At 31.8% G+C, this 27356-nt stretch overlaps 2 protein-coding genes and 1 long non-coding RNA gene across 3 annotated transcripts; 1 reads left to right on the forward strand and 2 right to left on the reverse strand.

Moving 5' to 3' along the window:
• Window positions 1-480, reverse strand: LOC107780188 (uncharacterized). The gene has a single exon (XM_016600723.2). It carries the CDS (start codon window positions 478-480, stop codon window positions 1-3), a length of 480 nt encoding a protein of 159 aa, XP_016456209.2.
• A 12928-nt stretch (window positions 481-13408) lies between these two features.
• LOC107780190 (uncharacterized) lies at window positions 13409-15528 on the reverse strand. Its single transcript, XM_016600724.2, has 5 exons — window positions 15185-15528; window positions 14992-15079; window positions 14801-14871; window positions 14655-14711; window positions 13409-14044 (listed from the first exon to the last, which is right to left on the reverse strand). The coding sequence occupies exons 1-5, from the start codon at window positions 15287-15289 to the stop codon at window positions 13793-13795; spliced, it is 573 nt and encodes a 190-aa protein (XP_016456210.1). The 5' UTR covers window positions 15290-15528; the 3' UTR covers window positions 13409-13792.
• A 2195-nt stretch (window positions 15529-17723) lies between these two features.
• Window positions 17724-20928, forward strand: LOC107780191 (uncharacterized). Its single transcript, XR_001646755.2, has 4 exons — window positions 17724-17859; window positions 17963-18100; window positions 19004-19061; window positions 20657-20928. It is a non-coding gene; the product is annotated as an uncharacterized LOC107780191 (long non-coding RNA).
• Window positions 20929-27356: the final 6428 nt, after the last annotated feature.

Here is a 27356-nt window from a genome sequence, read left to right on the forward strand (position 1 = left end):
TTAGTGAAAAAGCAAAGTCATGAAAATCAAAGGAAAAATAGTGGTGATAATCATCATATTCTTCCAGCTGGTTCTTGATTGTTGAATAGAAAGTGAAGATGAAGATTGATCATTATCAGAATGAGGAGGCTTTCTGTAGTAAAATGGAAACCAAGGCAATATTGGTTCAGGTGGTGGTGGTACTTCACCATTTACAAAATCTGGTGGAGAGTTATTATCATAATCATTTGGTGGATTATTATTATTATAACCAGCTGGTGGTGGATTGTAATTAGTTGATGGATTATTTGGAACATACCCTTGTGAAGTTGGTGGAGTTGTAGCTGCCGGAGGAGGGTTGTTTCCGGCGGGGCCGGTCGGCGCCGGATAACACGGGTAAGGACATTCTTGGGCTGTGATTCTTGCCGGAGAACTGAGTAATAGCACTAGTGAAAAATACAGTAGCAGTGTTGAGAGAATATTTATGAGTTTAGAAGCCATGTTTTGTGATGTAGAAAGAAAGTGAAGGAAATGAAGTAGGAAAAAAGGTACTATTAGAGAAACAGAGACTTTTTTGAGGGGTTTACTTAAGAATAAGGAAAGATGAAAAAGTATAGAACAAAAGCAAGAGTAAGGCTTTAGGCCACTTTGTATTATGCCTTTGATAATTTTAGGTGGGAGAATATTGTCCACCATGCAAATTTTTTTTATCATTTATTTAAAGTTAGGTGCCTTAAGTAATTTTAAAAAAAAGAATTTGTTAAGAGAGGATCTTTTGGTGGGGGGACGATGTTAATAATAATAATATAAAGTTTAATGTATAAGATTAGTTGACGTGGGATGTTTTCATCACTTTCTAGTAGTGAAATTTCACAGCATGAAGGTGTTCCGGAGTTTTTCTTTTTTCTTTTTCTTTTTCGTTCCAAGCGTGTTTAGGAGATTTCCCCGTCTCAAATTATTTTTTGTGATTTCTAAAAATAATTATCTTAAATTATTTATCATTTTAAAAGTTTAAAATTAAATTAATTATTTTTTTTTCCTATTTTACCTTTAGTAGTAATTGTTATTGAATACTACAAACACCTCAATTATGAGATAATATTATGATTGTTCAAATACCAATAAGACATAAATAAGGGTAGAATAATAAAAAATACCTCATAATTATTTTCTTAAGGGGCTTGTAAAACAGAAACACGACAGATAATTTGAGACGGATAAAGTAATCGGTAAAAATTCATACTAATCGATCCTAACTTGTTTGAAATTGAGCCATATTTATTATTTGTAATAGTGTTTAGGGGTGAGCATAAAAATCATAAAATCGAAAAACCGGACCGAACAAGAAAAAGCATGCCATCGATATTTCGTATATACAATCGAAATACTGAATACCAAAGTACTAAACCGGAGTACACCAAACGCCCACCTAGTAGTGTTGAGGAGTTTTCCGTGCTTCGAATTTTTTTTGTAAACTTTCTAGGAAAAATTTGTAAACAACAGTATGTTTGTTTGGTCTTTTCCAGAAGTTAATTTTACATATGCTTTACCTTTAAGCACAACACTGAAGCATTTTTTAAAATAAAAATTATTTTGGAAACAGAAAAATACAGTTGTATGAATATTCTGGAAAGTTATACGAACTTTAATATGATCAAAAGTTTTATTTTTATATGTACCGAATTACCAGTTTTAGAACTTAAGGCTCAATAATGCTAAAAGATGCTCAAACAAAGACATGGTATAACAACAAAGGAATAGATGGCTGTGTCTGGAAAAAGGACAGAGAAGGAAACTGCACCACCAAGCTATTTTAGGGTCAATTCCAATTGGTTGACTTTGAAAACGTGTTGAACCAATTTTAACTACTGAAAACCAATATAAATATCAACAAAAGAGACCTAATATAAACTATTTATAAAAAATTAATATTAATTAATAATGAGGAAAACTATTTATTCAATTGCTCTTTGCTGCTCTCCCCATTTCTTTTTTTCCTCTCCTAAAAGTTAAAAGCGGCTACACTATTTGCAGAAGAGTTGAGGAGGAGGAACACGGTTGGGTTTTATGAATACGATAAGTCAACAAATAGTATTTTGAGAATGAACTTATAATGCATTTGGAAAATTGGATTTATAAGTCATATTTTCGGAATGCAATTTATAGATCGCATTTGCCCATTACGATTTTCAAATATAACTTTCTTAACAAAATTTTATCTCTTCATTTATATTTTTCCGATAATTTTTTTTTTTTTTTTTTTTAAGAAAGTGTTTTCCTATATAGTGTCATGGGTTATTATTCTTAACATAGCACGTATTCATTGAAGGCTTACAAAAATTCAAAAAAAATTCAACTGATGAAGCACTATTAAATGCACATATACATCAGTAATTTTTTTAACAAAGAAATTGAATCATTAATTATATAAGGTGTTACGATCAAATTAAAAATTATTTTTTTAATAAGTCATTTGCTATCAGAGAATTATAAACGACAAGTTATATTTTTTAAAAGAAAATTCATATGTAACTATAAGTAGTCGAAAAATGTTCTACATCTTTTGTGTAGAACGTCCTTGCAGGGTCTGAGTATAGTTTTTATTTTTTTATTTTTTAGTTTCTCATTTGATGTTCGGTACCCGTGTTGGAGTCCGACTATATTCGAATTTGTGCCGTGTAGGGCCCATTCGAGGAAAAACCCTCCCTACCAAAGATTTTTCTATATCCAAGGATCGAACTCGAGACCTCTTGTTAAGTGAATAGCAGTCTCATCCATTGCACCATATCCTTTGGTGGTGGGTATGGGTATAGCTTCTCTGTGATTCTCATGGGAAAGTAAGTTCTAAGTTTTATTATTCTTCCCTTCTCAAATTTATTGTCCTATTTTATACCTTTTTAATCATTCTAAAATTTCATCCGTTTTCTAAGAAATTTTTTACTTTTTTCGATTTTTTTTTACTTATTTTTGAAATAAGTGTTTGGCGATAAAATTTTTAATTTTCAATTGAAGATAAATTTTGGAATTTTTCGAAAAATTTTAAAAACTCCAAAAAACTGTTTTTCAAAATTTTCACTCATATCACTCACAAAACTTCAAAAACAGCACAAAATTATATTCATGTCCAAACACAACTCTAATTTTCAAATACTATTTTCACTTGAATTTGTTTTTCACTTTTAAAAAAAAATATTTTTACAATTCTTATGTCCAAACGCCCACTTAATCTTCTCTACACTTACCAGTGTTTTATTATTATTATCATTATTATTATTATTATTATTATTATTATTATTATTATTATTATTATTATTATTATTATTATTATATCAGATGGTACTCTTTGAATTAATGACCTTCATTCCTAACCTAAACAATAGTGCCGACCCGGCCATTTTGTAAAGGAAGAAAACAACAAGCTAGGGAGGGGACACACTCAAGCCGGAAACTTCTCACAAAACGAGACTTTTGCTAAAAATATATATTTATTAAAAATATTGAATCCCTTTGATTTTTTGAATATTTAACTTATTTTATTTTATTTTTTAAATCTGCTTGATAAAAATTATACCTCCTTCACTGATTTTAATTTACTCCATTCAGAAAACTAGTCATAACTCTAAGGTGAGAATTCAAAATTTCTACTCGAGATTTGAAATACGTTTCTTGGATCTTGTTTGTTTGCCTTTGAATATCGTAACTCCTCGTTGGTTGCTTCCTTTAATCTTGAAAATCACCAAACAATTGTCAAATCAGGCCCTAAAAGTCTTGTTCCTTTCCACATTCTCCCTATCTTCTATATAGGACTCAGTGTTGTTTTCTCTTATATTTTCTAATTACAAAGTAAAAAAACAAAACAAACAAAAAATCATGTAATACATATTTTCGGAGTTTTACTCCTAGACACTTGACGTGCAAAATAATTATTACATGTAATTTTCACATAAAAAGTTGGATTAATAACATAAAAATTAAAATATTTTACCTACTACAACAGCTTAAATACACTGATTGTCCATTTTTTTGTTTTGTTTTTGAAGTGTTATAAATAAGTTAAATCGTACTCTTGTCAATAAACGAATTAGGTGGACGAGGACAATAGTACATAAAAATTTCTACCATCCATTCCACACGCAAATATAATTGGAACGGCAGGCCAGTGGATTTTTTTAATTGCGGTATAATAATTTGACATTTGATAATCAAACTAATTTAGATTTGCATCGGATAAGGTTCATAAAAAGAAAAGGCCTTTGTGTCAGAAATTTCTTATTCGTAAAACTGGAATTTAAGATCTCTCATTAATAGTAAATAATCTCGTACATCTCATCGGGGGCGAATGTAGTGTTGAACTGACAGGTTCAATTGAACCCATAACTTTTGACGCGAAGTAAAAATTTATATTTAAAACTCATTAAAATTGCAAAACTAATAGATATGAACGCATAACTTTATAAATATAATGGATTCAAAGCAAAAAATCTTAAAAATTGAACCCATAAAATTTAAATTTTAAATCCGCTTATACATTTCAATCATATTTGTGTATCGTTTAGGGCTAGTGGTTGATAATTGATTTCATTGAAGATTGAGAGAGATGCCAAATGATGGAGACATCTGTGTCAAACGGGAAAAAATAAGAAAGCATAAAGTCTTTAAAGGAATAAACTCAACGTATGTCCAAAACTTTGAAACTTATTGTTTCTTAACTACCAATTAGCGTAAAGCACATTACAAGCCTAAGGTTTAATGTTTGGTGAGTTGTCTTCTCATCTCTGTTTTATTCTCTTATCCCTACTCACTGGATGATTCATCTAACCTATACACTTAACCTTTTACAAATTGATATAGTAACATATATCTAGTATGGTTTTTCCCCCCTTTTGGGAGAGGGGAGGTGGGGTTTAAGATGGTTGGTAATTAAGAACATTTAACGAAAAATAATCTTAGTTTTTTTCGATGAGAAGCAAAGCACTTCATTTTATCCTAATCAATTTTTTCCCATTTATTCTCTTCTAGAATCTTGATTTATCGACTGTTGTCCAAACATGTTATACGATTTTATTAATCTCGTTTTATTTTTGAGTTTAGAAATGCATACATAATAATATGTAAGTGAAAAAGTTAACATTTTGTTCATACAATAGTCTTTTTAAATTTAAAACACTTTGACGTTAGTTTAAAGGTCTAAGTAAAGAAAAAACTAAAGATGCAAGTATACTTTTTTTTTTTTATGTGTTGTGTCATGACCTGCCATATCATCATACCATGTATGTACTATTTGACATATATTTTTGCCATACGAAAAGCTTACATATGAAATAGACTAGCACATGTGGGAAGGTTATAGAAAAATATGAAGATTTTTCATGAACTACCTTAGAACTCTATGGAATTGCTAGGAAAGTCCTTAGAAGATTCTAACTATGTAGAAAATTTTTTAAAAAATGACTTACTTGTAAATATAAAGGACTTGTGTAATAATTTATATTTACTCACTAGCCCCTAGAAGAGTAGTATATAAATGGTGATATTCATTTGTAATTCACTTAGCAATCAATTCAAGTTCTCTCTAATACAAAGTTTCCTTTAATAATTATCTTGTATTCTTTTTAACATTCTCTTAGCGATCTTGAGTGTAGTAAGGCTGAATTAGTATAGCAAGAATGTGAGCAAGTTATGCAAGATCATGAGCGAGTTGTCAAGTGCCGCATGTGTACTTAGTTAACAACTAAGGATATGCCAACGTAGTATCAAAGCCAAGGTTATGACTAAAGGAATGTTAGAAAGAACACAAGAGGTTGCTAGAATAAAGCTTTGTAGGGAATCATGGTCGAAATTACCAAAGGTTTGGTACTTGCAAAATGGACCAATGTGAAGGTCCCTAAGCGAAAGCAGTATGGCGGTGCACGGGACGCACACGACGTGGTAAACTTACTTTGGAGGGTGTTACTTCTGTAAATGATCACACCGGGCAAGTGAATACCCAGAGTTGGGGAAGCTTGCAACAATGATCGGGAACTTTGCTCATGCACACAAGGGTGACATAGGAGGGATCGCCTGCATTGGGGGAATGCATTTCGAATCTAAGCCGAAAGTAGGAGATTCCAAATCTATCTTTATGCAAAAGGAGCATGGTGGCAGCAAAAAAAATTAGACGGACATAGTTAAAGTGGATGGCGAGTTACAAAGTAATGGCATGTTATCGGACTTAGACGATGCATCAAGCAGAGGGGTCAAGTTTGCCAGTAAGGCTGGACCACAGAGGACAGCTAAGTAGGGAGTGTAAGCATGGACCCGATGCTTGAGAAGCTGCTAGACTTGGTTGAGTCATGGGGATATTCAGGCCAAGAGCAAGGAGAGGCATCCGATGAGTGGAGGATCGAGGCCATCATTGCTAGCCGTCCAAAGTACAAATGAGGCAAGAAGAAAGGTGTCCAGTACCTTGTGATATGGGAATGCGAACCGCTCTATAGGGCATCATGGTTAATGGACAAAGATCTCCGGTGACGCCAAAGGCGAGGTGCGTGCGTACGTGTCGATGCTTTGTGCCGAGGGCGGCACAAAATTGGGTGGGGGAGAGTGTCATGACCTGCTATATCATAATGCCACGTAGGTGCCATTTGGCATATATTTTTACCATATGGAAAGCTTACATATGAAATAGACAAGCACATGTGGAAAGGTTCTAGAAAAATATGGAGATTTCTCATGGAAGACCTTAGAACTCTATGGAATTACTAGGAAAGTTCTTAAAAGATTCTAGTTATGTAGAAAATTCTAGAGAAAGAATTTACTTGTACATAATAAAGTACTTGTGTAATGGAGTAATTTTTATTAACTCACTAACCCCTAGGAGAGTAGTATATAAAGGAAGATATTTATCACCAAGCAAACAATTCAAGCTCTCTCTAATACAAAGCTTCCTTTAACAATTCTCTTGTATTCTTTTTAACATTCTCTTAGCATCTTGAGTGTAGTAAGACTGAATTGGCATAGCAAGAACGTGAGCAAGTTGTGCAAGATCGTGAGCGAGTTGTCAAGTATTGCACGTGTACTTAGTTAACAACTAAGGACGTGCAGTTGTCTTCGAATGTGTCTTTATTTAGGAAGCAATTTTATCCACTTAAACTACATATTTAAAACAGTTTTATTTGTTCGAATAATTTTTGACTGCTATAGTGAAGTATTGGTATAGAAGATATATATTAAAATATAAGATAAAAATTAATTTCGAAAAAAATTAAGTTCTTATAAGCAATGACTGTTATATAAAAATATTTTTATAAAAATGTGTGATTGCATAGCAAAGTGAACGCAGTTGGTGCATTCTGTAAGGTGGGTAAATAAAGTGAAAGATTAGGTGAGTTGAGGACCCCTTTTCTTCTAAATTTCAGTGCGTCGACTAAAACTACCCTTTGTTATTGTCTCGTTTCATAAAGCAATTAAATTACATGCACCATTAAGGGCTTACTGAAAATATCAAAATTTTATCACGCTTAACTGAAGTCTAATATTTGAGCTTGAGAATAAAGAAACTTTTTGTTTTTAATTGATATCGGCATGAATTCAAATTAATCGGCTTAATAAATTTATATATCAAATAATTAGAAGTAGAATAAAGCAATTAAATAGAAATATGGGGATACTATTACCATCTCAAGGCTATAACATTTTTTTCATGGTCATGTTTGTTGTTTTGTGTTGCAGACAACCAACTAAATTAGCAACTCATGCAAAATAATATAAAGTGTTAGCCTTTTATGCAACAAACTGAAAAATTCTCCTAAAGGCAGAATTATTATAAGTTATAACCTTTTTTCCTCTTGTAACAACAACAAACGGAATAAAATGTGGAACTTTCCAACCAGAAAAAAGAGATAGAAAAAGAGAGGAAAACAAAATATTCTATAAGATAAAGAAGATTATAATTTCATGGTCAAGAATTTACTTTCATTCCCTATCTTTTATCCTTTCAGTACCTTTTCCCCTTTATTTATGGTGGGATATTTTGGGAAGCTAATGCTTATTACAATTTTTTTTTCTTTTTTGTACAGGGTTCTGTTAAACCTAATAGCTAGAGTTAGTGTTCGATTTTTAGGAACTTAAAAGATTAAAACTGTTCAAAATATAATTAAAGAGTTATTCTAAATCTATCTTAAATATAAGATTTCATTTTCTCTAAAAATCACAGAATTGAAACCACATACAAATTGATATATCACAAATTCACATGTTACACATATCTATTCATTTCACATCAAATCAAAACTTGTAGTTATCCATGTTCTGCTGTCGAGTCACTGTTAATAATCAATTTATTTATCAAACTGAGAACTTTCCAATGATTCTACGCCAAACAAAACCGTTTTCTTAATGAGCGCTAAAGGATAAAAGGGATAATGGATAATTAATCTTGAAATTATATTTAAGAAGAATTTATTTCATGTTTGATTTGGATAAAATCGTGATATAACTATTAATCCCACGATTAGTTATTAATCACTAATTTCGAATATACCTTACTTCCTAAAAATCACCGAAAGGACATACCATAAAGGTACCAAAAATTAATCACGGAATAACTTATTAAACAGACCCTAAGACCTAAACCAACAACAGCACATGGGGTAGTAAGTCACTAGAATGGAAAACTATAGCCATACAAATGGACAAATTCAACTCTAGTTTTCAAGATTCAATGAATGATAGCCACCTAATTAAACACACAGTCGTTTAATTGAAACTTCAAAAAGTTTATTGTAGCTTTTGGGACCATACCCTACCTTGGAATTTAATGGGACAAGTGGATCCTAGAGTTTGTAAAACCAAGGTTGATCTCATCTTTCCACTTAGTACTTCTCATTTGTGACAAACTCTGACATCAAAATCTTCATGGTAAAAGAATTTTTAGAACCTTCTAGCTTCTTCATTTCTTTTCCAAAAAATTCCACTTAAAAAACGTTTCTTTCATAATGATAATATCCAGATTAGTTTGCATGCATTTATTATGTCTTATAACACAAGTTTTACCCAATAACTTCATCCACTAAATTTAAGCACACGAAAAAACAAACAAACCAAGGTAATTGATTTCTTGCTAAGTCCTTCATGATAAAATTCGTCACTAAATTGTCAAGAAGGAGAGGAAGTTTGTTACTCTTGAGTATAATGAAATGGGTACTAAAAAGAGGCTTTAGAAATTGAGATAATTGTAGTTGCACTTAATTACTAATTTACACAAAATCCCCAATATCCATTCAAGAACTGTTTCCGATAGACCCTCGGCTCCCTCCCTCCAAGAACTCCCTACCTTGCTCTTGGGGTGACTCGAACTCACAACCTTTTGATTGAAAGTAGATGGTGCTTACCACTAGAACAACTCACTCTTGTCAAAATCAACTAATTAATTACGTGTCAAACCCAATAGATAGTGGTCTGTCCATATTGTAATAAGATCATTATCTTGTTTGGTTATTTGTTTTCTCCTCCAATATAATCAACCACCTCCCCTTAATTTTAGCTAAATCAAGAACCAAGTGCGAAGTGTACGTGTCATTTATGCTGCTTCAGTGAGAAAGGATGTGGATCAATACTAATTGCTCAAGGATGTAATCGAACCGTTAATAAAATTAGGTGCAAGTCATAAAAATTAGAACTCATACAAAAAACTGTGATATTCGTAGATTATTCCTTCTTATTCGTCTAAACTGTAGTACATAATTGGGTACATATACATACAAAAATACTTAGTATCTCATAAAATAATTTTGGGTGTGCTAGATAAAGAGTCACTTTATTGCTTACACCCTCCAAAAATACTGATGCATTTGTGTTAGATCCTTAAAAAATCTACTATTTTTAAAAGAGGGTGCAAGCTTAATAGTGAACGCAAACCACCTTCTTATAGATATGAGATCAATGACTTAAATAAAAGAAAGTATCGACATAAAATCTTAATCCTTAAAATGCATTGCAAAAAGAAATCGAAGACTGAAGATTTTCTGATGCAGTACATGCACTGAATGAAAAAGACATACTAGTATAAATGAACAACCTCTCTATCCTCACAAGGTAAGGGTAAGGTCTGCGCACATACTATCCTTCCAGACTTCACGATATGAAATAATAATAAATATATTATTGTAGTATAAATGAACAATTTATTGAACGGACATACCTTAAAGGGCACCGATCTCCCATGGCAAAAATTTATATGCGCAAAATCGATCTAAGGATAAAAAGAAAGAAGCAAGAAAGGAAGATATACAACTAACAATATTTTTAAGAGTTCGAGCAATATAAACTATCAATATAATCCTTATATATGTGAAAAGAAGAAAAACAAAATCTTGAAGCTGACCTTGCCACGATCTTACGCGATAACAATTGCGTAGGACATCCTAACTAACCAAATAGTGGACCCTAGAAGAAAGCCAAAAGAAAGACTTTTATAATCAGTGCACTTTGGAAATTGCATGACGGTAGAAAACGTGGAATTTTCATGAATTTTGTACATTATCAGCAGCCCTATCTTTTGTATTCTTCACTCACATTGAGGACTCCATACCACTGTACTATCTCTTCTGATTGAAACCCATAACTCCTTATTCTTTATTTTATTTAATTCTCCCATAGGGAGATGCTATTCACCACACACAAAAAATACATGGTGGTGTCGACTACGAGTAAAATCAATTCAAATCTTTGTATTTACCTTTAAAATTTTATTGATTAATGTATATATTATTAATTTAATGCTTGATAATTTAAAATAATTAAAATTTTGAATTAATAAACTTTAAATCCTAGTTCCGATTCTCGATACACAAAAAAATAAAGGGAAATAAATATAAGATAAATATGAGCAGACTATAACATGTCTCTTCAAAAGGATTGACAATTAATTTTACACAAAAAAAGTGGAAGAAAATTTATAAGGTTATTGGAACTATATGAAACACATGAATATTAAGATAACAGCTAAGGACCAACCTACTATTATAGAATTAGAATATTCTTAGCCACTAAACTTTTGGTCTGTGAAATCTGCTGTTTCTCTTCTTCTTATTCTTCATTCTTCATTCTTCTTTTACTAGTAGAATTTGATTCGATTTTCATCAAACTCTGAATTTCACCAAAAAGAAAGCAATCCCAAGAAGAATCCACCGATCAAAAGTGAAAATCCACTAGAAAAGCTCCTTTTTGCACCACCAAAATCATGGTCAACAGGGTACAAATTCCCTGGTGGACCAGTCATGTATATATATTGTGAATTTGGTGTATCGGGAACATAACCACCGCCACCGCCGCCGCCACCGGAAGGAGGAGGAGGGCAGTAGCCACTTGGTGGTTTCTTTGGCGGCGGTGGTGATGGTGGTGGAAGAGCTGGTGGAGGTGGTGGTGGAGATGGTGGAACACAAGGCTTGTTACAAGGACAACCTCCACACTTGTTTTCATCTACCTCATCAAGTTTTCTTGGATTTAATCCATTGGTAATTGGTATAGCAACAAAAAATAAGAAAAAAACCACAACCCTCGACATTTTCAAAAGCTTGCTACTGAAAACTTATGAGTTCTTGATAGAAGGGTGAAGAAATTTCTTCTTCTTTCTTAGAAGAAAGAATGGTTCTTTTATGAGTGTATGTGACAAGAATATTATGTTAGGTATGGTGACTTTGTAGTAGAATAGATCAAGTGAGAAATGAAAGGGAAAGGGAAAGGAAAGTCTTTTGAGAAATGAGAAAGAGTTTGTTACACTTCTTGAGAATGCATGGAAATTGCAATAGAAAGGAATTTAAGGGTTGTTGATTATGAGGTGTCTCTTTTGTGTATGGTGTATTGGCTTAATCTAGAAGGCAATTACAAATGCATGTGGATGGTCCATTTTTTGTCCCCACCATTGGACTCTTTTTCTATTTTTTAATCTTTTTGGAGTTGGTAAGTTTTTAAGGTATATTATACAAATAATCGTTGGATGTTTTATCCAATTTTTAGTTAATATACATAAATTATATATATATATTTTTTTAATCCGTCAGTTATTTTTAGATTAAGTGCTTGAGTGATCGGCTATTTATGTTAATTTTTCATTTTTTTTAACTTGTTATTTTGTTTGATTAATTATAAATCAACATATTTTGTACATCTAAAAAGAATGGATGCTTTCAATAATTGTATCCTTTTTGGTATTTAATACTCTGGACTAGTATCATGTGTGTGGAAAAGTGGCAATCCAGATCCTAATTATTGAACATGAACAATAAAAATTAGAAGTATTTTGGTTAGTTGAATTTGGTATAATATGGGGACGTGAAGCTTTTAAAGTTTGGATTAAGAAGTCAAAGTCAAGGTTATAATATGCTTTGGTGCATGTGGAACTTTCCTTTTCTCCAGTCCTACTCAAAAGTAGAAAATTCTTGTAATATAAAGGGAATATTACTTAATCTCCTTTTGCTTATTTATAAAAAGATTGGAATCAGGAAATCAATCATAAATATTCTTATATTTTTATAAAATGAAAAAGAGGGGGGTGGGGGGGTGAGGGGGGGTGACATAGTAAAGACTGCTTTTATATATGTTAGCTAGAAAGTATTCGGACAACTTAAGGTAAACAAGGAAAAGAAAAAAGGAAAAAAAGATAAAACGCAAGTTTACCATCTATATTGGGCATTTATTTTAATTTACCTTTTGTTTATCTCTTCCGAATTATGTTACGAAAGGGGAAACGTGTTGCTTTTGTACACAACTTTGAAAACGATATAGTCAACTAGAATACACCAGAGCCCAACTAAGAAAAAAGTGAGATGAATTAGATGTTTGGGCTAAATTAGGTGGCAGCCTACTGAAAAAAAATAAAAAATAGTCATATTTATAAGTGATAATCGAAAAATAGTCACAATTTCAAAAGTAATCGAAATTTAGCCACTTTTCATGTAAAGATAAATCTGAAGAAAAATACTGTTCAAAATCCGAAAAATATTCCAGCATAATATACTGAAGTTTCAATTTTTTATATGTGAACTTCCAGCATATCCAGTATATTATGATGGAGTTCCGGTATAAATATGGTGAAAGTTCATACACAAGTGCTCTAATCTCCAGTATATTATGCTGGATCTTTCCGTGTGCTGGAATTTCAGCATAATATGCTGAAAGTTCATACACAGGTACATCAATCTCTAGTATATTATGCTGGAACTTTTCGTGATAAAATAATGATTATTTTTCAATAACTTTGCAATGACTAGCCCGTGCTATTTTCACCTTAAAATTGGGCTATTAGAATGGGCCTAACTATGGGCTTGATATTCCTGTTAGTGTTGGACCAGAAAAATACTTCTGGGCCTGTTCTGTTCACAGCCTAATAACAGGCCCATCACACGAAGAATAGTCATTATGAACTTAAGATAGACACACAGAAAAACACTACACAAATCAAAATATATCACTTATAAGTTTCACCAAAATCTCATCCAAAGTAACACTACAGATAGTACATCTCAAAAACATCAAGTATCTACAAACTATGCCCAATTCTGGTTTCTATATCTACAAACTATGCCCAATTCAATCCGACAGGATCCTGTGTGTTAGTGTTGATATGATCGCGTCTAACCACATATGATTCTCTAATGCTTGTGATCGCGTCTAACCACATATGATTCTCTAATGCTTGTGGTCCTCATCATTCAAAGCCAAAATTCTCCAATCTCCTCTGCACATTGCTTCACTAAAGTGATACTAACAACATCTTAAGATGCAAAAATATTCGCGTGTGTTTCTCATCGCTGAAAATTATCTTGAAATCGCTTTATCTACAGAAACGATTAGCTCCATGCATCTCCACGCTTGAGAAATCGAGGAAGAGATTTCTGTCTGTAAAATTTGTATCCAACTGAGCTGTCCTTGAAGTTTTGGAGTGATCATAAGCCAAAGGACTGCAAAACCATTGCGAGGACTTGAAATCTTGTTGTTGAGAGAAGTTAAACCAATTAGTAGTCTCAAATCCTTGTGCCATCTCCCAAAACATGCCCTGTAGCTCCTCCATACTGTAACTTTTCTCCTGTTTTCAAGAATTTGCAATGAAAAAGAAACATCATTTACCAAAAAGAGAACAAAGTGGAAGCCGCTCCAATAGAATAATTAGTCGAAAAATATCTATAGTATGAAAATATCTCACACTACTACTGTAGTTTATCCTGTTATAGCATGTTATAACCACGTCGCAGGCTTTACCTTTCAGGTTACTAACTGCTACATATATGGAAAATTACTTGTAGTTGTCTTTTAAATGACATGTTAAATCATCAGACAAATGCAATGCAATTCATTTTAATTAAGCACAAGCAACATCAGAGATAACAACACAATTACTTATTTTAAGTATGATCATCATCCAAATGCAACGGACATCCCGCGTTCATATGGTGTGTGATGTAGACAGCATAACCTAATGCAAGATCACAGAGAGACTACTTGGCAAAGGAAATCCATAATATCTTAAGTTCTCAACTACATATATGCTTCAATGAGCTAGAGCAAGTTTATCTTGAATAACATTTTCAATTAATACATTCAAACACAGTTTTAAGTTACCAATTGAACAGAGAAACCATACATTTACTATCACAATAAAATCACAAACAAGAAACTAAAGCAGATGAAGACAATACCTCTTTCCTTGCATCATCCATTAGAGATACCATTTCTTGTAGAAAATCAGCAAATCCCTACCAAAAAAAAAAACAGAAATATATCAGATGAGCTTCCCATTTTCTGCATCATCTAAAATCAAGAAACAGAATAAAATATAGCATACCTCATCCTCATCTTCCTCAGGGTCATACAATCCTGCATCATACATCATTCTCTTCTTCTGATCCGACAACACTATTGCCAAATAAAAAAATAAAATAAAAATTTAGAAATGGCAATCAATTTTTTTTTTTTTTTAAAAAAAGACATTCCCATTTCCATTCCGAATAATGAAATTAAAGATATAAAGTTTACCTGAATAGGCTTCTTGGATTTGCTGAAACTTCCTCTTAGCTTCACCTAATAATGAAGGCGTCCTCGTCCATTTATCAGGGTGCCATTGCTGCAACCAAATTAAAATCCATTTTCCATTAGGAATTAAATCTAAACACAACAAAACTACTCTCATAATTAAGAAAGATGATTTTTATTATTATTATTATCATACCATAGCTAGCTTTCTATAAGCACGTTTAATTTCTTCATCAGAAGAGTTTGCATTAACACCAAGAACACTATAATATGATGGCCACCTTTCTTTACAAAACTCCATTTCCCTCACCAAATTCCACCAAATAACAACAATATAGGTACACACTATTTTTCATGCAAATTAAAAAAATAAAGTAAATCTCAAATCAAGAAACTGTGACATGAAACAAAATATTTATAAAGGTAAATTTCAGAGGCGGTTGTGAAATGGGACCAACGGAACTTTAATAAAAACGAATCTGCAGCCACAGGACAGAAATATCTACTCTATGTGTGAGGTGAAAAAAGAAGTTAAAAGCTTCAAGAAGATTCGGGAAGGAAATTATTCGGTTTAAATGCAACGTGTCTGATAAATATGAGCAGATATTTTCAATTTTCAATTTGTGCGAGTCTTGTGTTTGGTTGAGATATTTTGTTTGGAAAATTCTGGTATTTTGGAATGACGTGTAGAAAGTTGAAAGAGGGTGATGACAGTCAGATTCTTGGCCCCATAACTTCACCTTTGTCTATGCCACGTTTATAGAGTTTGCTCTGTTTAGCTAAACTTTTGTGAAGCTGTATATCTTTTGTTAAAAAAAAAAAGAAAAAGAAAAAAGAAAGGCAATTTTAGAAAGTAAGAAGAGTTTGGCTAAGTTTTCGGGCGGAATACGACCCCAACATGGTAACTTTTGTTTAGTTCTATCTTAAATTACGAGACGAAGCATGCTCGTGCTAAGCACGGGCCCGACAAAATGGTACTGACCTATTAAAAAAATAAAAAGATACTGCGAAACTGTATGTAGTTATTTACATCAGAGACGAACAAAATTTTATATCCCAATTGACAAGTGTATAGTGTATTGCAAGAACTTTGCACTACTGGTAAATATTTTCTCCTTTGTATTTGCCCTCAAGAATCAAAAGAAGTTACATTATAAAACTAAAACAAAGGAGAAAGTTTCACTAAATAGATATATACAATTACTTCAGTAGACATTTTCTAGTTTCTTTCAAGCGCAGCAATTGCCCCAAAAGCTTCACTTGCTTGGAGGAATCTGGAGGTTCACGCAGCACAACCGACAAGCAGAACCAAAGACGCGTGGGAGTGATATCTGGAAGCAGATGTGTAAAGCATATCGCTTTTCGCGTATCAATTTCCTTAAAGAAGCATATTGGGTTCTCTCAATCTTCAATTCTACCTTAACAAGGAGAATTAAATTAGAATTTATCGAGATAACTAACATAGAAATTATGTAAGTCCAGATCAAATCTGAGTAAAAATGCTGATAAATTCTATAGATTAGTAAGCCAAAGTTGAAGAGTCAACCATTAATCTTCCTGTAATGTAAAAGAAGCTGCAGATTTATCTAAGATGTTGCTCCGCATGTTATAATTCTAAGTATGAGCTTGTACCAATTACCCTACCATAGCACCTACTAAAAATTGAACTTTCATTTTCCTTTAGTACAATAAAAGTGAGAGAGCTACTTCTATTTGTTTTCAGAAAGAAACTAACAAAAATCTTAAGTTTCATTTCACAAATTGAAACCAAAAATTTCTTAAACATTGAGAAGGTACAAGATTTACCTGAACACCAATGGTAAAACTTCAAATTCTAACACATAGATTTCCCGGAAGAAGTATATGTATTGATCCAATCCTTGCAATTATTAAAAACAAAATAAAGTAGTCCTAAATGTAGCACCTAAAAGTAGCAGCCTAGACAACTAATCATCAAATATGAGAATGAGAAGCAATTTTGTTTCTTTGCTGTGTGTTGTTGAGGTCTGGTCATTCCCTGAATGACAAGAGCTAGTGTATCAGCGGAAACTCATGATGCATCAACTTTGGGCAAGAGAAGTAAGAGTTGGCATGTTAATATAAATGACAAACTTAAGCTTGTATCGGCTGCATTCACTGCGCAAAGTGAGTCTATCCTACTTCTTTTTTAAGTGTCCTATGAAAAATCTAATACTGTTTGTAGAACATGATCGATTAATGCATCCCCAACATTACTGCTATCTCAGAAACTGTAAGTAGTACCAGAAATGACCACAATGAGGCCTAGATCAAGATGTATGCAAGTAGAATCCGATGCTGCACCAAAAAGATTGTACCATTTCTTCCAATAATGTCCTCCTAAACTAAGGCTAAATCAGAATTTGAGCAGTTAGAAATTTTTAAAATTTTGGAAGAGAATTGAGGTCCTACTAGTAGAATAAGTCGTGTCATCTTCAACTGACACTAACACAAATTCTAGGCATATAAATGGGAAAGTCAATATTAGGAAAGGAGAAAGAGGCTAAAACAACGTTTTTGAGATCTTAAGTGGAAAAAAATCTTAAATTAATAGATTGTAGTTCCAAAATAAGACATGCTTTTATTAGTAGTTTAGAGAGGCTTGTTTCCTGTTCCACATAACTAATATTTCTATTATATAGAAAAGCCAAGTGTGGTCGACCAATGACATAACTGTAACTTTAGCTCAAGGGTAAAATTATAATTTCAATTAACAACTCAACACAATTCTAAATGCAGATTCTTTCAAGCCACAACAAGAAATGTTGGTTTTCTCGGGTTCTTAATTTGTCCTCTCAAATAATATTTTTTTTCATTCTCTTCATCTTCTCAGTTGGGTGTTGCAACTTTCAGGTCTGTTCCTCTCTAAATTTTTGCCCAAATCTTGTTCTTTTTTTATTATTATTAATTTCTATTAGGGCTTTATTTTCTTATCTGATTTATTTTTTGTAATTAGAGAGTTGGTATGAGGTATACGAGTTTAGGGCAAAACTTTGAGTTATTTGCCAGCGATAATGGTGGTCTTTTACCATGTATGTGCCTGCTCTTAAAGGTTGAATCTCTCGGAACAAGCATTATGATTGATTATAGAGAGGTAATATATTTTTTAGAGTATTTTTCATTTTTAGTTCACATGCTTCTTCACTGTCTTTGTCATGAGCGCTTTATGGGAAATAATTGGGGTTGTTTTGCTCTAATTTTCTCAATATGATCATATATGTGACACAGTGTACAAATTCGAGAAAGTTAAAATTGTATTGATCCTATATTTTCACTCAATTCTTAGGGATAAAATTATACATGTTGATTTTGTGCAGAGATGAGATCTCATGGTCAGGGATATTATCTTTTTTTTTCTTTGTATATTTTTTTCACGCTTCTGCTTATTCAGGGGATGCGCGTGTCTTGCTCCCTTTTTTTATTTTTTCTTCAGGAAACCTAGGGATAAAAATTAATTAGAAAATTATTGAATTTTGGTTCCAATTTTCTTTTACCGAATTCCGATGGATTAGCTTTGTAGTGAAGATCATGTCGTTGCTTTCTAAATATTGTTCTAAATACATTCTTTTAGAATAACACACTTTATTAATAGAATTAGATCATCGATCACTGATCCACGGGAGAATTTCGATGATCTAATGGTTTTCAATTAATGAATACGTGTTTTAAAATTTATAGACAATTACTAAACTAAACGATATCTTCTGGTTTCCTTTTTGGTTTCCAGTGATGGAACATGTGTTGGGTTAACTAATGTATCTTTGGTTATGTATAAGACAACATTGTACATACTAGGAAGATCCACTTGACTAATTATGTGGAGTTTTGAAAGATATTCTGCAATCTATTATCTATATAATCCTATGTTGATTTGCATTGTATTTTATTTCTCTTAGTGGTGGAAGAATTTAAGATATAGTAAATAGAGTATTTTTTATTGTAATTTGAATTAGTCACTTATTTAACTAATTTCTTATAAATATGTTAAATTTAACAGAGCATTGCTAGCCGAATGATGTGATTTATCCCTTGATAGAGAAATATGCTCACATCAGGTAATTGCTTCTCCATATTTTTTCAGTAAGATCATATGATTGACAGCGAATAAACTTAGCTGAATATTAAAATCTTTGTATAAAAATGAATAATTCTAGATAAAGAACTTTTCCTTTTACTGCTCTTATAATGCCTATTAAATTATAAAAGTTTTATTTGGCTGAAAATTCACTTCCTTTGAAAATTAATAGTTCTACTATTTTACTCTATTATGTCTTTTACAAGACTAATGACTACTGAAAACAGAAAAAAGAATTCGAATTGTGTTAAATGTGTTGAACTTAAAAACACATCCTCTCTGATCGTCATTATTCAACTGTCTTATTTTAGAGACAAGTACAAAAATAATCATTTGATATTTTTCTCCTTTCGTATTCTTTTCTATTTCTCCCATTGCAGAAACTTTAAAGATGCTTAAGTATCCATTTGAGGAAAAGGAAATGAGTGGTGACACAAATAGCCTCTTAATATTAACAATAAATCTCCATAATGAACTTTATAAAACTTCTACTATGTAAAATTTCAATAATTAAATATTTTTAATGGACTCACAAGTTCATGCGAGAAGTGTTCATTTTTGGAGAGAAATTTTTGTCACCATTTTTTACTTATTGAGACTGCTCTTTGATTCTTTGAAGCAAAAGTCAAGCTTCACTTTTATTTGTAATTTCTCCTCCCACCCGCCAAAAGAAGAAAATTAGAAAGATGCCAATGGGCCTTTTGATAATGATCTCCTTTTCTTTTTTACTAATAATCAGTCAAGTATATTATATTGCTATATTTGATTGATCTTAACTTTTTTGGCCAATTTTAAAGCTCTTTAGATATTCGTCTATCAATGGCAATTAAACTTGTCCATTGCTTAGTTTGAAATAGTTCTATGAACTATATTCACTACTCTGTACTTCACTGTGAATGGAGCATTCACTTTCATTCCAAGTGATGAAGGTTATAACATAATTCAGGCCAGGCTCTTTGTCTTGATTAGATTGGTCACCTTTGTTTTGTTATCAATTTACTCCAATTTGCTAAAGAATAAAAAATTATACCCAAATGTTAATCTGGTTTATAGCTCATAAGCTCTTCATCAAGAATATGGTTGTTCATGTATTATTATCATTTTAACATATGATTGGCGTGGATGTCCGTTTTAGGAACATCAATGTTGGTATTATTACCTATATATTCATGTCGTGAAATAGAGTTCCATGTAGCTAGATATTGAATCAACACATGCTATCTTTTCCTATTCTTTCTTATTGTTCTTCACCTAACAGTTTTTCATATAATTTTCTTGGAATATACTTTATGTTTGTATTTCATGTACATGTTTTATCTGAAAGTACAAATGGTGGATTGATTTACCATCTTTACATATTTGGTAGAGACTAATTCACTTGGCCACTTAGTTAGTGCTTGATAGTTTGGTTTGTTCTACTTTTAGTTCAATACATGAAACACTCGAGGATGATAAGATGTGTATTTGTAAATGGAATGTGCAATTATATTCATATATATTCTATCTTTTAACATATATAATGTACTATGAGCGTGTTGCTGTGTGACTACTTTTGACGTTTTTCTTTTTTGGCAGGTTAAACTACCCAGCAGAACTAAGAGCAAAATTCACTTGCCATGTTACAGATGACTAAAGCCTCTCCTCCAACACTTAAATTGGTAATGGTAATGAACTATATATCTTGATACCTCTTTTAATTCATTCGATCTCTCAACAGACTGCTCCCTATATATTTATGTTTATCTTTCTTGAAACAGCCAGTGTTGAGTGTGCCTATATTGTGTTTAGTTTTATTTATTTCATTATAAGTTGTAGTTATCCATATACTTCAATTGATTCTAACATGCCAGTAGAAAGAGTTCTTTTATAATGTATGTTGTCTTTATTTTTCCTTTTTTGCAAGCTATCTATTTAATTATTAATTTCAAATTAGTTTTATTTCAATCAAAACCTTGATGTGTTATGTTGTAATGATGTATTTTTTTATGATTACATTTGTGCATGTCCAGTGTCTTGATTATAAGAAGTTTAATTTATTTAGGGGCTAAATTTTATCTCTATCATACCATTTCGCTGATGGATGATTAATGCATTACTTCTTTGTCAGTTTTTCTTAAGTAATGGACTTTAAATTAAACGGTTAATAAAGAAGTTATTACTTTGCAGGAGGTTTCTGGTATTTTTATCGTACTATAGATTTTTAAAAATCTCCTAAAGTTATGACATTCTTACCCTGATCAACCAGTTCAAGCAAGGCATTTATAAAGACCAAGTAACAATCAAAGCATAGAATTTGGACAAAGATGTATGAGGGAGTTGAATCACCTATTTATATGTTCTTATCTATGGTATCTTAGTCATGCAGTTATTGTAGCTACTACTAGCAGAAAATGTTTCAGCAACCAAGTCATAAACAAGTTAGTGCCTTTTGACTGTCATTTTGTATGGTTAGTAGGTAGTCTTTTATATTTGTTACTATTTACTAAAGATGTAACTTGTGTTTTTGTGTTTTTGAAATCATGGTTGTTCTAAGGTGTGTGTTCCTATTTAAGGTTTAAATAATAGATTCTCTAAAGGTTAGAAACAATCCTTAAACCATATCAGCATTCTAAATGTTGGGCCCATGCTATGTACGGGCAAGGCTCATCTAGTTGAGGGAAATATACTCTATACAAATGCTCCAGTATTAAAACTTATCTTAGTAATTAAGACAAATTCTTAGCTTAATCAAGTTAAAGTGCACATCTAGGAAGAAAAAATCATACTCTGCAATTTTCTAGCACATGAGAGTTCTTTGAGGGAGTCACCTATTTATCATACCTGAAATTATTTCACTTAAATCCTTTTTACTTTTATGAGGCAAATGGAGTAGAACAACATTGAAACATGATTAATAAGAAAGTGCAATACTTGCTCTCTTTTTTTTTTTTTTTTTTACTTTTATGAGGCAAATAGAGTAAAATGAGATACTTATATTAAAATGCAGCACGAAGTTATCCATACAGCAGTCATGAAAGTTAAGATAAGCAAACAAAGTAAAATGAGATACTTGTATTAAAATGCAACACGAAGTTATCCATACATCAGTCATGAAAGTTAAGATAACCGATACATAATATGTTAATAATACATTCTTGCTATTCACAGAAGTAAGCAAAGGGTGGAAAGATAACCAAATGGACATCTCAGTTCAAGATGCATATCTACATTTTGCCTCTAGGTAAGCCAGAATTATCTCCACTCTAATAGAGAAGGTAAAACTTGAAGCAAAAACACTAATGCAAATATAGAGTAATGAAACTATAGTAATCAAAGTATGGATTTAAGATGAAGACCATGAAGCTAATAGCTATTTCAGTGCTATCAGCAGTAGTCAATGTTTGAGATATTTTTGTCCCTTTTATTTAGCTTCTATAGACATTTATTTTAATTATATATTTTTCTATAAGTTAGGTTCTACAATTGTTATTCACGACATGTCACCAAATTCTCACAAATCTCAAATCAATGTTCAATCACTAAACAACTACTACTAAATATTAAGATCATTTTAGATGTACATATATTAATGAATTATTAATGATCTTTTATGTGCTTGCACATATATTTCTCTTTGACACGTGAATTCTTCATTTTTTTGGGCTTTTTTAGATTGAAAGATCCATCTCAGATACAAAATTTAGTTAACAAAGAAGATCTTCAATTAGTTCTGATCCACAAAATATAAAGCAAATTAAATAGAAGGGTATTGCATAGAGTTCAAAACAAGCAAATATAACATTTGTTTCCCTGAAAATTCCATTCATCCTTCAGCCCTGAAGTCCCTTGAACTGCAGCAATTTCTCAATCAAAGAGAAGACTTGTTTGGGGATTGAGATATAACTGTTATTGTTCTCACTAAAGTGGGAAAATGGACCATGATCAATGAAAGAGTTGTAGAGCTTCAAGTGGTTGCTAGGACAAATGTATAATCAATACTCCTGAAAGCAGGTTCAGCTCCAGTTATTTAATTGTTTAACCAACGGCGCACAATGCTATACCGAGATGAGCATATATAATGATTGGCAAACAATTTCAGAATATGCACTGAAAAAATATCGGTCTTGCAAAATGTACACGGCAATCATTTTTTATTCCTTCGCGCAACGAAACTTGAAAGAAAAATGCTTTCTCTTGTTGCTCAATACAATTGATCTGGAGTTACTGATAATAAATAAAGAGAGATGCTCTTATTTTTATTTAGAAAAATAAAGCAAACTAATAGAACTCCTAATCCTTCAATTCATTAGGGAAAAACTTATAGGAAATCAAATTCAACAATCACAACCACAAATTAGAAAATGGACTCTATGGTAAAATCACAAATGTAAAATCCTAAGTCAAAATCATAAAACTCATAGAAGCACATATTCCCAAAGAAGAAAAACAAAAAGGAACCTGCATTCGTAAATGAGGCAAAATGACAAATACGCACGAAATATGCATCACAAACAAGCGATAGTTAGAGTTCCTTTTCGTTCCGTCACTCTATAGATATAGAGGCACACAAATTTTACTCATTCTCAAATTTCAACTATGCATAGTTTTTGCTATACGTGCAATAGAAATTGTCAATCTGCAGGAGGTCTAAAGGCACACAACAGATGTCTGCAAAGAGATTGTAAAATCAACTGTGGATTTTGCCATACAAAATTCAAAACAAAAGTTCTACTCCAAGAGCACAAAAAGAAATATCAACATGTATGTCGATATTATTTTTTTGCTTTTGCTTTGAATTTAAAATTGCAGAATTCGTAGTTCAATATGCAGTCTTTGTGTAGACGTTTAATGTGAGATTTCAATCCTTCTAAACTATGCCAGTTTCGATTACAAGTAAAGCAGTAAGTGGGCATACTAAAATTGAGAATGAAATTATTGTTAGTGAAATTTATGTGCATGGTATATATTAATAGTGGTGGAGTGACGTGAACCGAAAAGTTCAAATTCACCGCCTTTTTTTTCATGTCATAAGAGAAAAGTGAGCCTAGTAAAATTCGTTCATTTTGCTTTTTTCTGTTTGATTTCTTTATCAATAAGATACACTAAATTCAAACTATTAGCTTGATAAAATTAGTGTCTTAACCCAAACTTTAATATAAGTGGTAGAATTTATACAATAAGATTTGTACATATTTTATTTGAACTAATTTTTAACGATGTTGTTTGAGCCATCTTAAACACATCTCTGTCATTCACAAAAACTTATATAATGTTTTAAGAAATTTCAAGGGTTACGTAATATTTTTTTAAATTGCCATCACATAGTAATTTTAATTTTTACCACTAAATATGATATCAAAAATATTATCATACGTTTTGAATAGTTAAAATCTTCTTTTTAAGTAAAAATATATGTAACGACGATTTGGTGTGGTTGAATCATTACCTTATCTTTTTCTCTCATCTTGCCCTTCATTATTATTAAATAATTTTAGTTTATCCTTTACCATACCTTTTTATATAATAATTTCACCTTGTATCATAATTTTTCTTTATAATATTACAAGTTTATTCTTCATATTGTCAGTGCGTTATATCATGAAATGACGGCAAACGATACATTATATCCAAACATTGTATACTTCAATGATACATTACAATACAATATAATACAATACAATACAATACAATACAATACAATATAATATGATATGATACATTATGAAATGATACGTCACAACCAGAAGTTGTTAGCGTCCTTACGCCAGCTTTGTCTAGGACTTTCAGTATCAATTGCTTTACCCCCCAAGTAGAAAACTAGGGTCTTGTTTTAGAATGAAATATCATTATCAATATTTTTATTTAATTTGTTCTCTTTTAGTTTTTTTTTCCTTCCTTTTTTGCTTGGCTCTAAATAAGCACATTTTTTAAAAAATAATAAGGAAATTTACCCAAACTGTTAGTCTATAAACTTTTCCAATCAAAAATAGTTCAAAACAAAATATCTACCAAAAAAGGCCCAAATGTTATTTTAAGCCCAAATAATTTCAATTAATATCAGTCTTTTTTGTATTTGTTATTTTTGTTTTACAGACTTTAAAAAGGGACTGTTCTCTCTATTCTCTAAGTTTCTCTCTCTCTCTCTCTCTCTCTCTCTCTCTCTCTCTCTGCATTTTTTTGCTAAATTGAACCAAAATTGTTGAAATTGACGATAAAACAAGACACATTTGCATGATTTTTGTCTGATTCCATGTAATTTGTACTAGAAAATCTCTTATTTTGTATATTTTTTCCGGATTGCATGTGTTTTTGTAGAAGTGATGTTGATTTTTTAGGCTTTTGTGACTGAATTGTTTAGTTAGAGTTCATTGTAGGTAGCTGTTATAGATAATTTTGTAGTTTTGGTTGAGTTATGTATCAATTTCTTCACAAAATTCTGTAACCGTTTGTTCATATGATTATTTTGTTTTTTAAAATTATCTCATTCAATCTAGTTTCAATTGTGAACAGAGCAATGTGAGAATACAAACTTGTTTGATGAGTTTATCTCCTTATTCAAAGCCGAAGCAACATGAGAAGAGAAAGTAAGTCGATGAGTCTCCTCATTTAACCCCGATTTTAGTTGAGAAATCGATTCAGGGACGAATTATGCAAAGACAAAATCGTTCCGACAGTGTTAAAGTGTTAGAATCTCGAAAGGATGTTGTTGGACAATCTGAGAAAAAGAAGAGCAAAAGAATTAGAGTGGATGATGTTGAAGGTAAGAGAAAATGTGTCGTGGAGGACGAAGTGAATTTGGGTGTCAAACCAAAAAAGAGTAAGGTTCAGAAGGCAGAAAAAGTTAAAATTCCTGACAAAGTTTGTAAGGTACATACAAGGAAGCTTTATATTCCAGTTGGTAAGCCTTTTTCTTGTTACCCATTGGACATCATACACTAATGTGGACATCGTATCAGTTTTACAGTTAAAGTTGACTGATGTCCAGCTTCGGATGTTTAGAGAAAGCTGTTTTGGCTATTTTTTTGATTTACCTCGAGTTGCTATCCAGGCACAACTGATTATTCTTTAATGTTTAGGAGTTGGTTCAAGATAAGTATGATCAATTTTATGTGAAATTAAATAACAAATATATTTTACGTTTTGGTCTTCGGAAGTTTAGTGTTGTAAGTGATTTATACTGTTGTGGCAATGAACATGCTGAGGGTAACTTCAGTGGACCCAATAGGTTGGTGGATACTTATTTTTCTGGTTTTGAAGCGGTGTCAAAGAAGTCGCTTATTGATTGTTTTGAGAATAAAAAATGGCAGTCTCATGAAGATGCAGTTAAGATTGCAATCATTTATTTCATAAACACATGTTTAATATTCACTCATGCTCAGAAGACATTTATAAGTAAACATGATTTTCATCTTGTCGAGAGTGGTGAGTATGTGTCCTTTTCCTAGGGTAAGATTGTGTTTGGAACTTTAATGAACTTTAATAAGATTGTTGTTATTTCCCTCACCAAATAACAACAATATAGGTACACACTATTTTTCATGCAAATTAAAAAAATAAAGTAAATCTCAAATCAAGAAACTGTGACATGAAACAAAATATTTATAAAGGTAAATTTCAGAGGCGGTTGTGAAATGGGACCAATGGAACTTTAATAAAAACGAATCTGCAGCCACAGGACAGAAATATCTACTCTATGTGTGAGGTGAAAAAAGAAGTTAAAAGCTTCAAGAAGATTCGGGAAGGAAATTATTCGGTTTAAATGCAACGTGTCTGATAAATATGAGCAGATATTTTCAATTTTCAATTTGTGCGAGTCTTGTGTTTGGTTGAGATATTTTGTTTGGAAAATTCTGGTATTTTGGAATGACGTGTAGAAAGTTGAGAGAGGGTGATGATAGTCAGATTCTTGGCCCCATAACTTCACCTTTGTCTATGCCACGTTTATAGAGTTTGCTCTGTTTAGCTAAACTTTTGTGAAGCTGTATATCTTTGTTAAAAAAAAAAAGAAAAAGAAAAAAGAAAGGCAATTTTAGAAAGTAAGAAGAGTTTGGCTAAGTTTTCGGGCGGAATACGACCCGTAACTTTTGTTTAGTTCTAACTTAAATTATATGTGACCTTTAATATCCTTTTAAACTTGACAACTTTATAGTCTCGACCTCCTTGGATACTGATAATTTATGGGAGGGTGACACATGCGTTGGCACACGAATATTTTTGTCCATATGGTATTTTATTACAATATTATATATGTTTTTTATCTTTTTGAAGTCCTCCAACTATTTATATTATTTTTCTC

Source organism: Nicotiana tabacum, chromosome 24, assembly GCF_000715075.1.
Source record: "Nicotiana tabacum cultivar K326 chromosome 24, ASM71507v2, whole genome shotgun sequence".
Taxonomy (NCBI): domain Eukaryota; kingdom Viridiplantae; phylum Streptophyta; class Magnoliopsida; order Solanales; family Solanaceae; genus Nicotiana; species Nicotiana tabacum.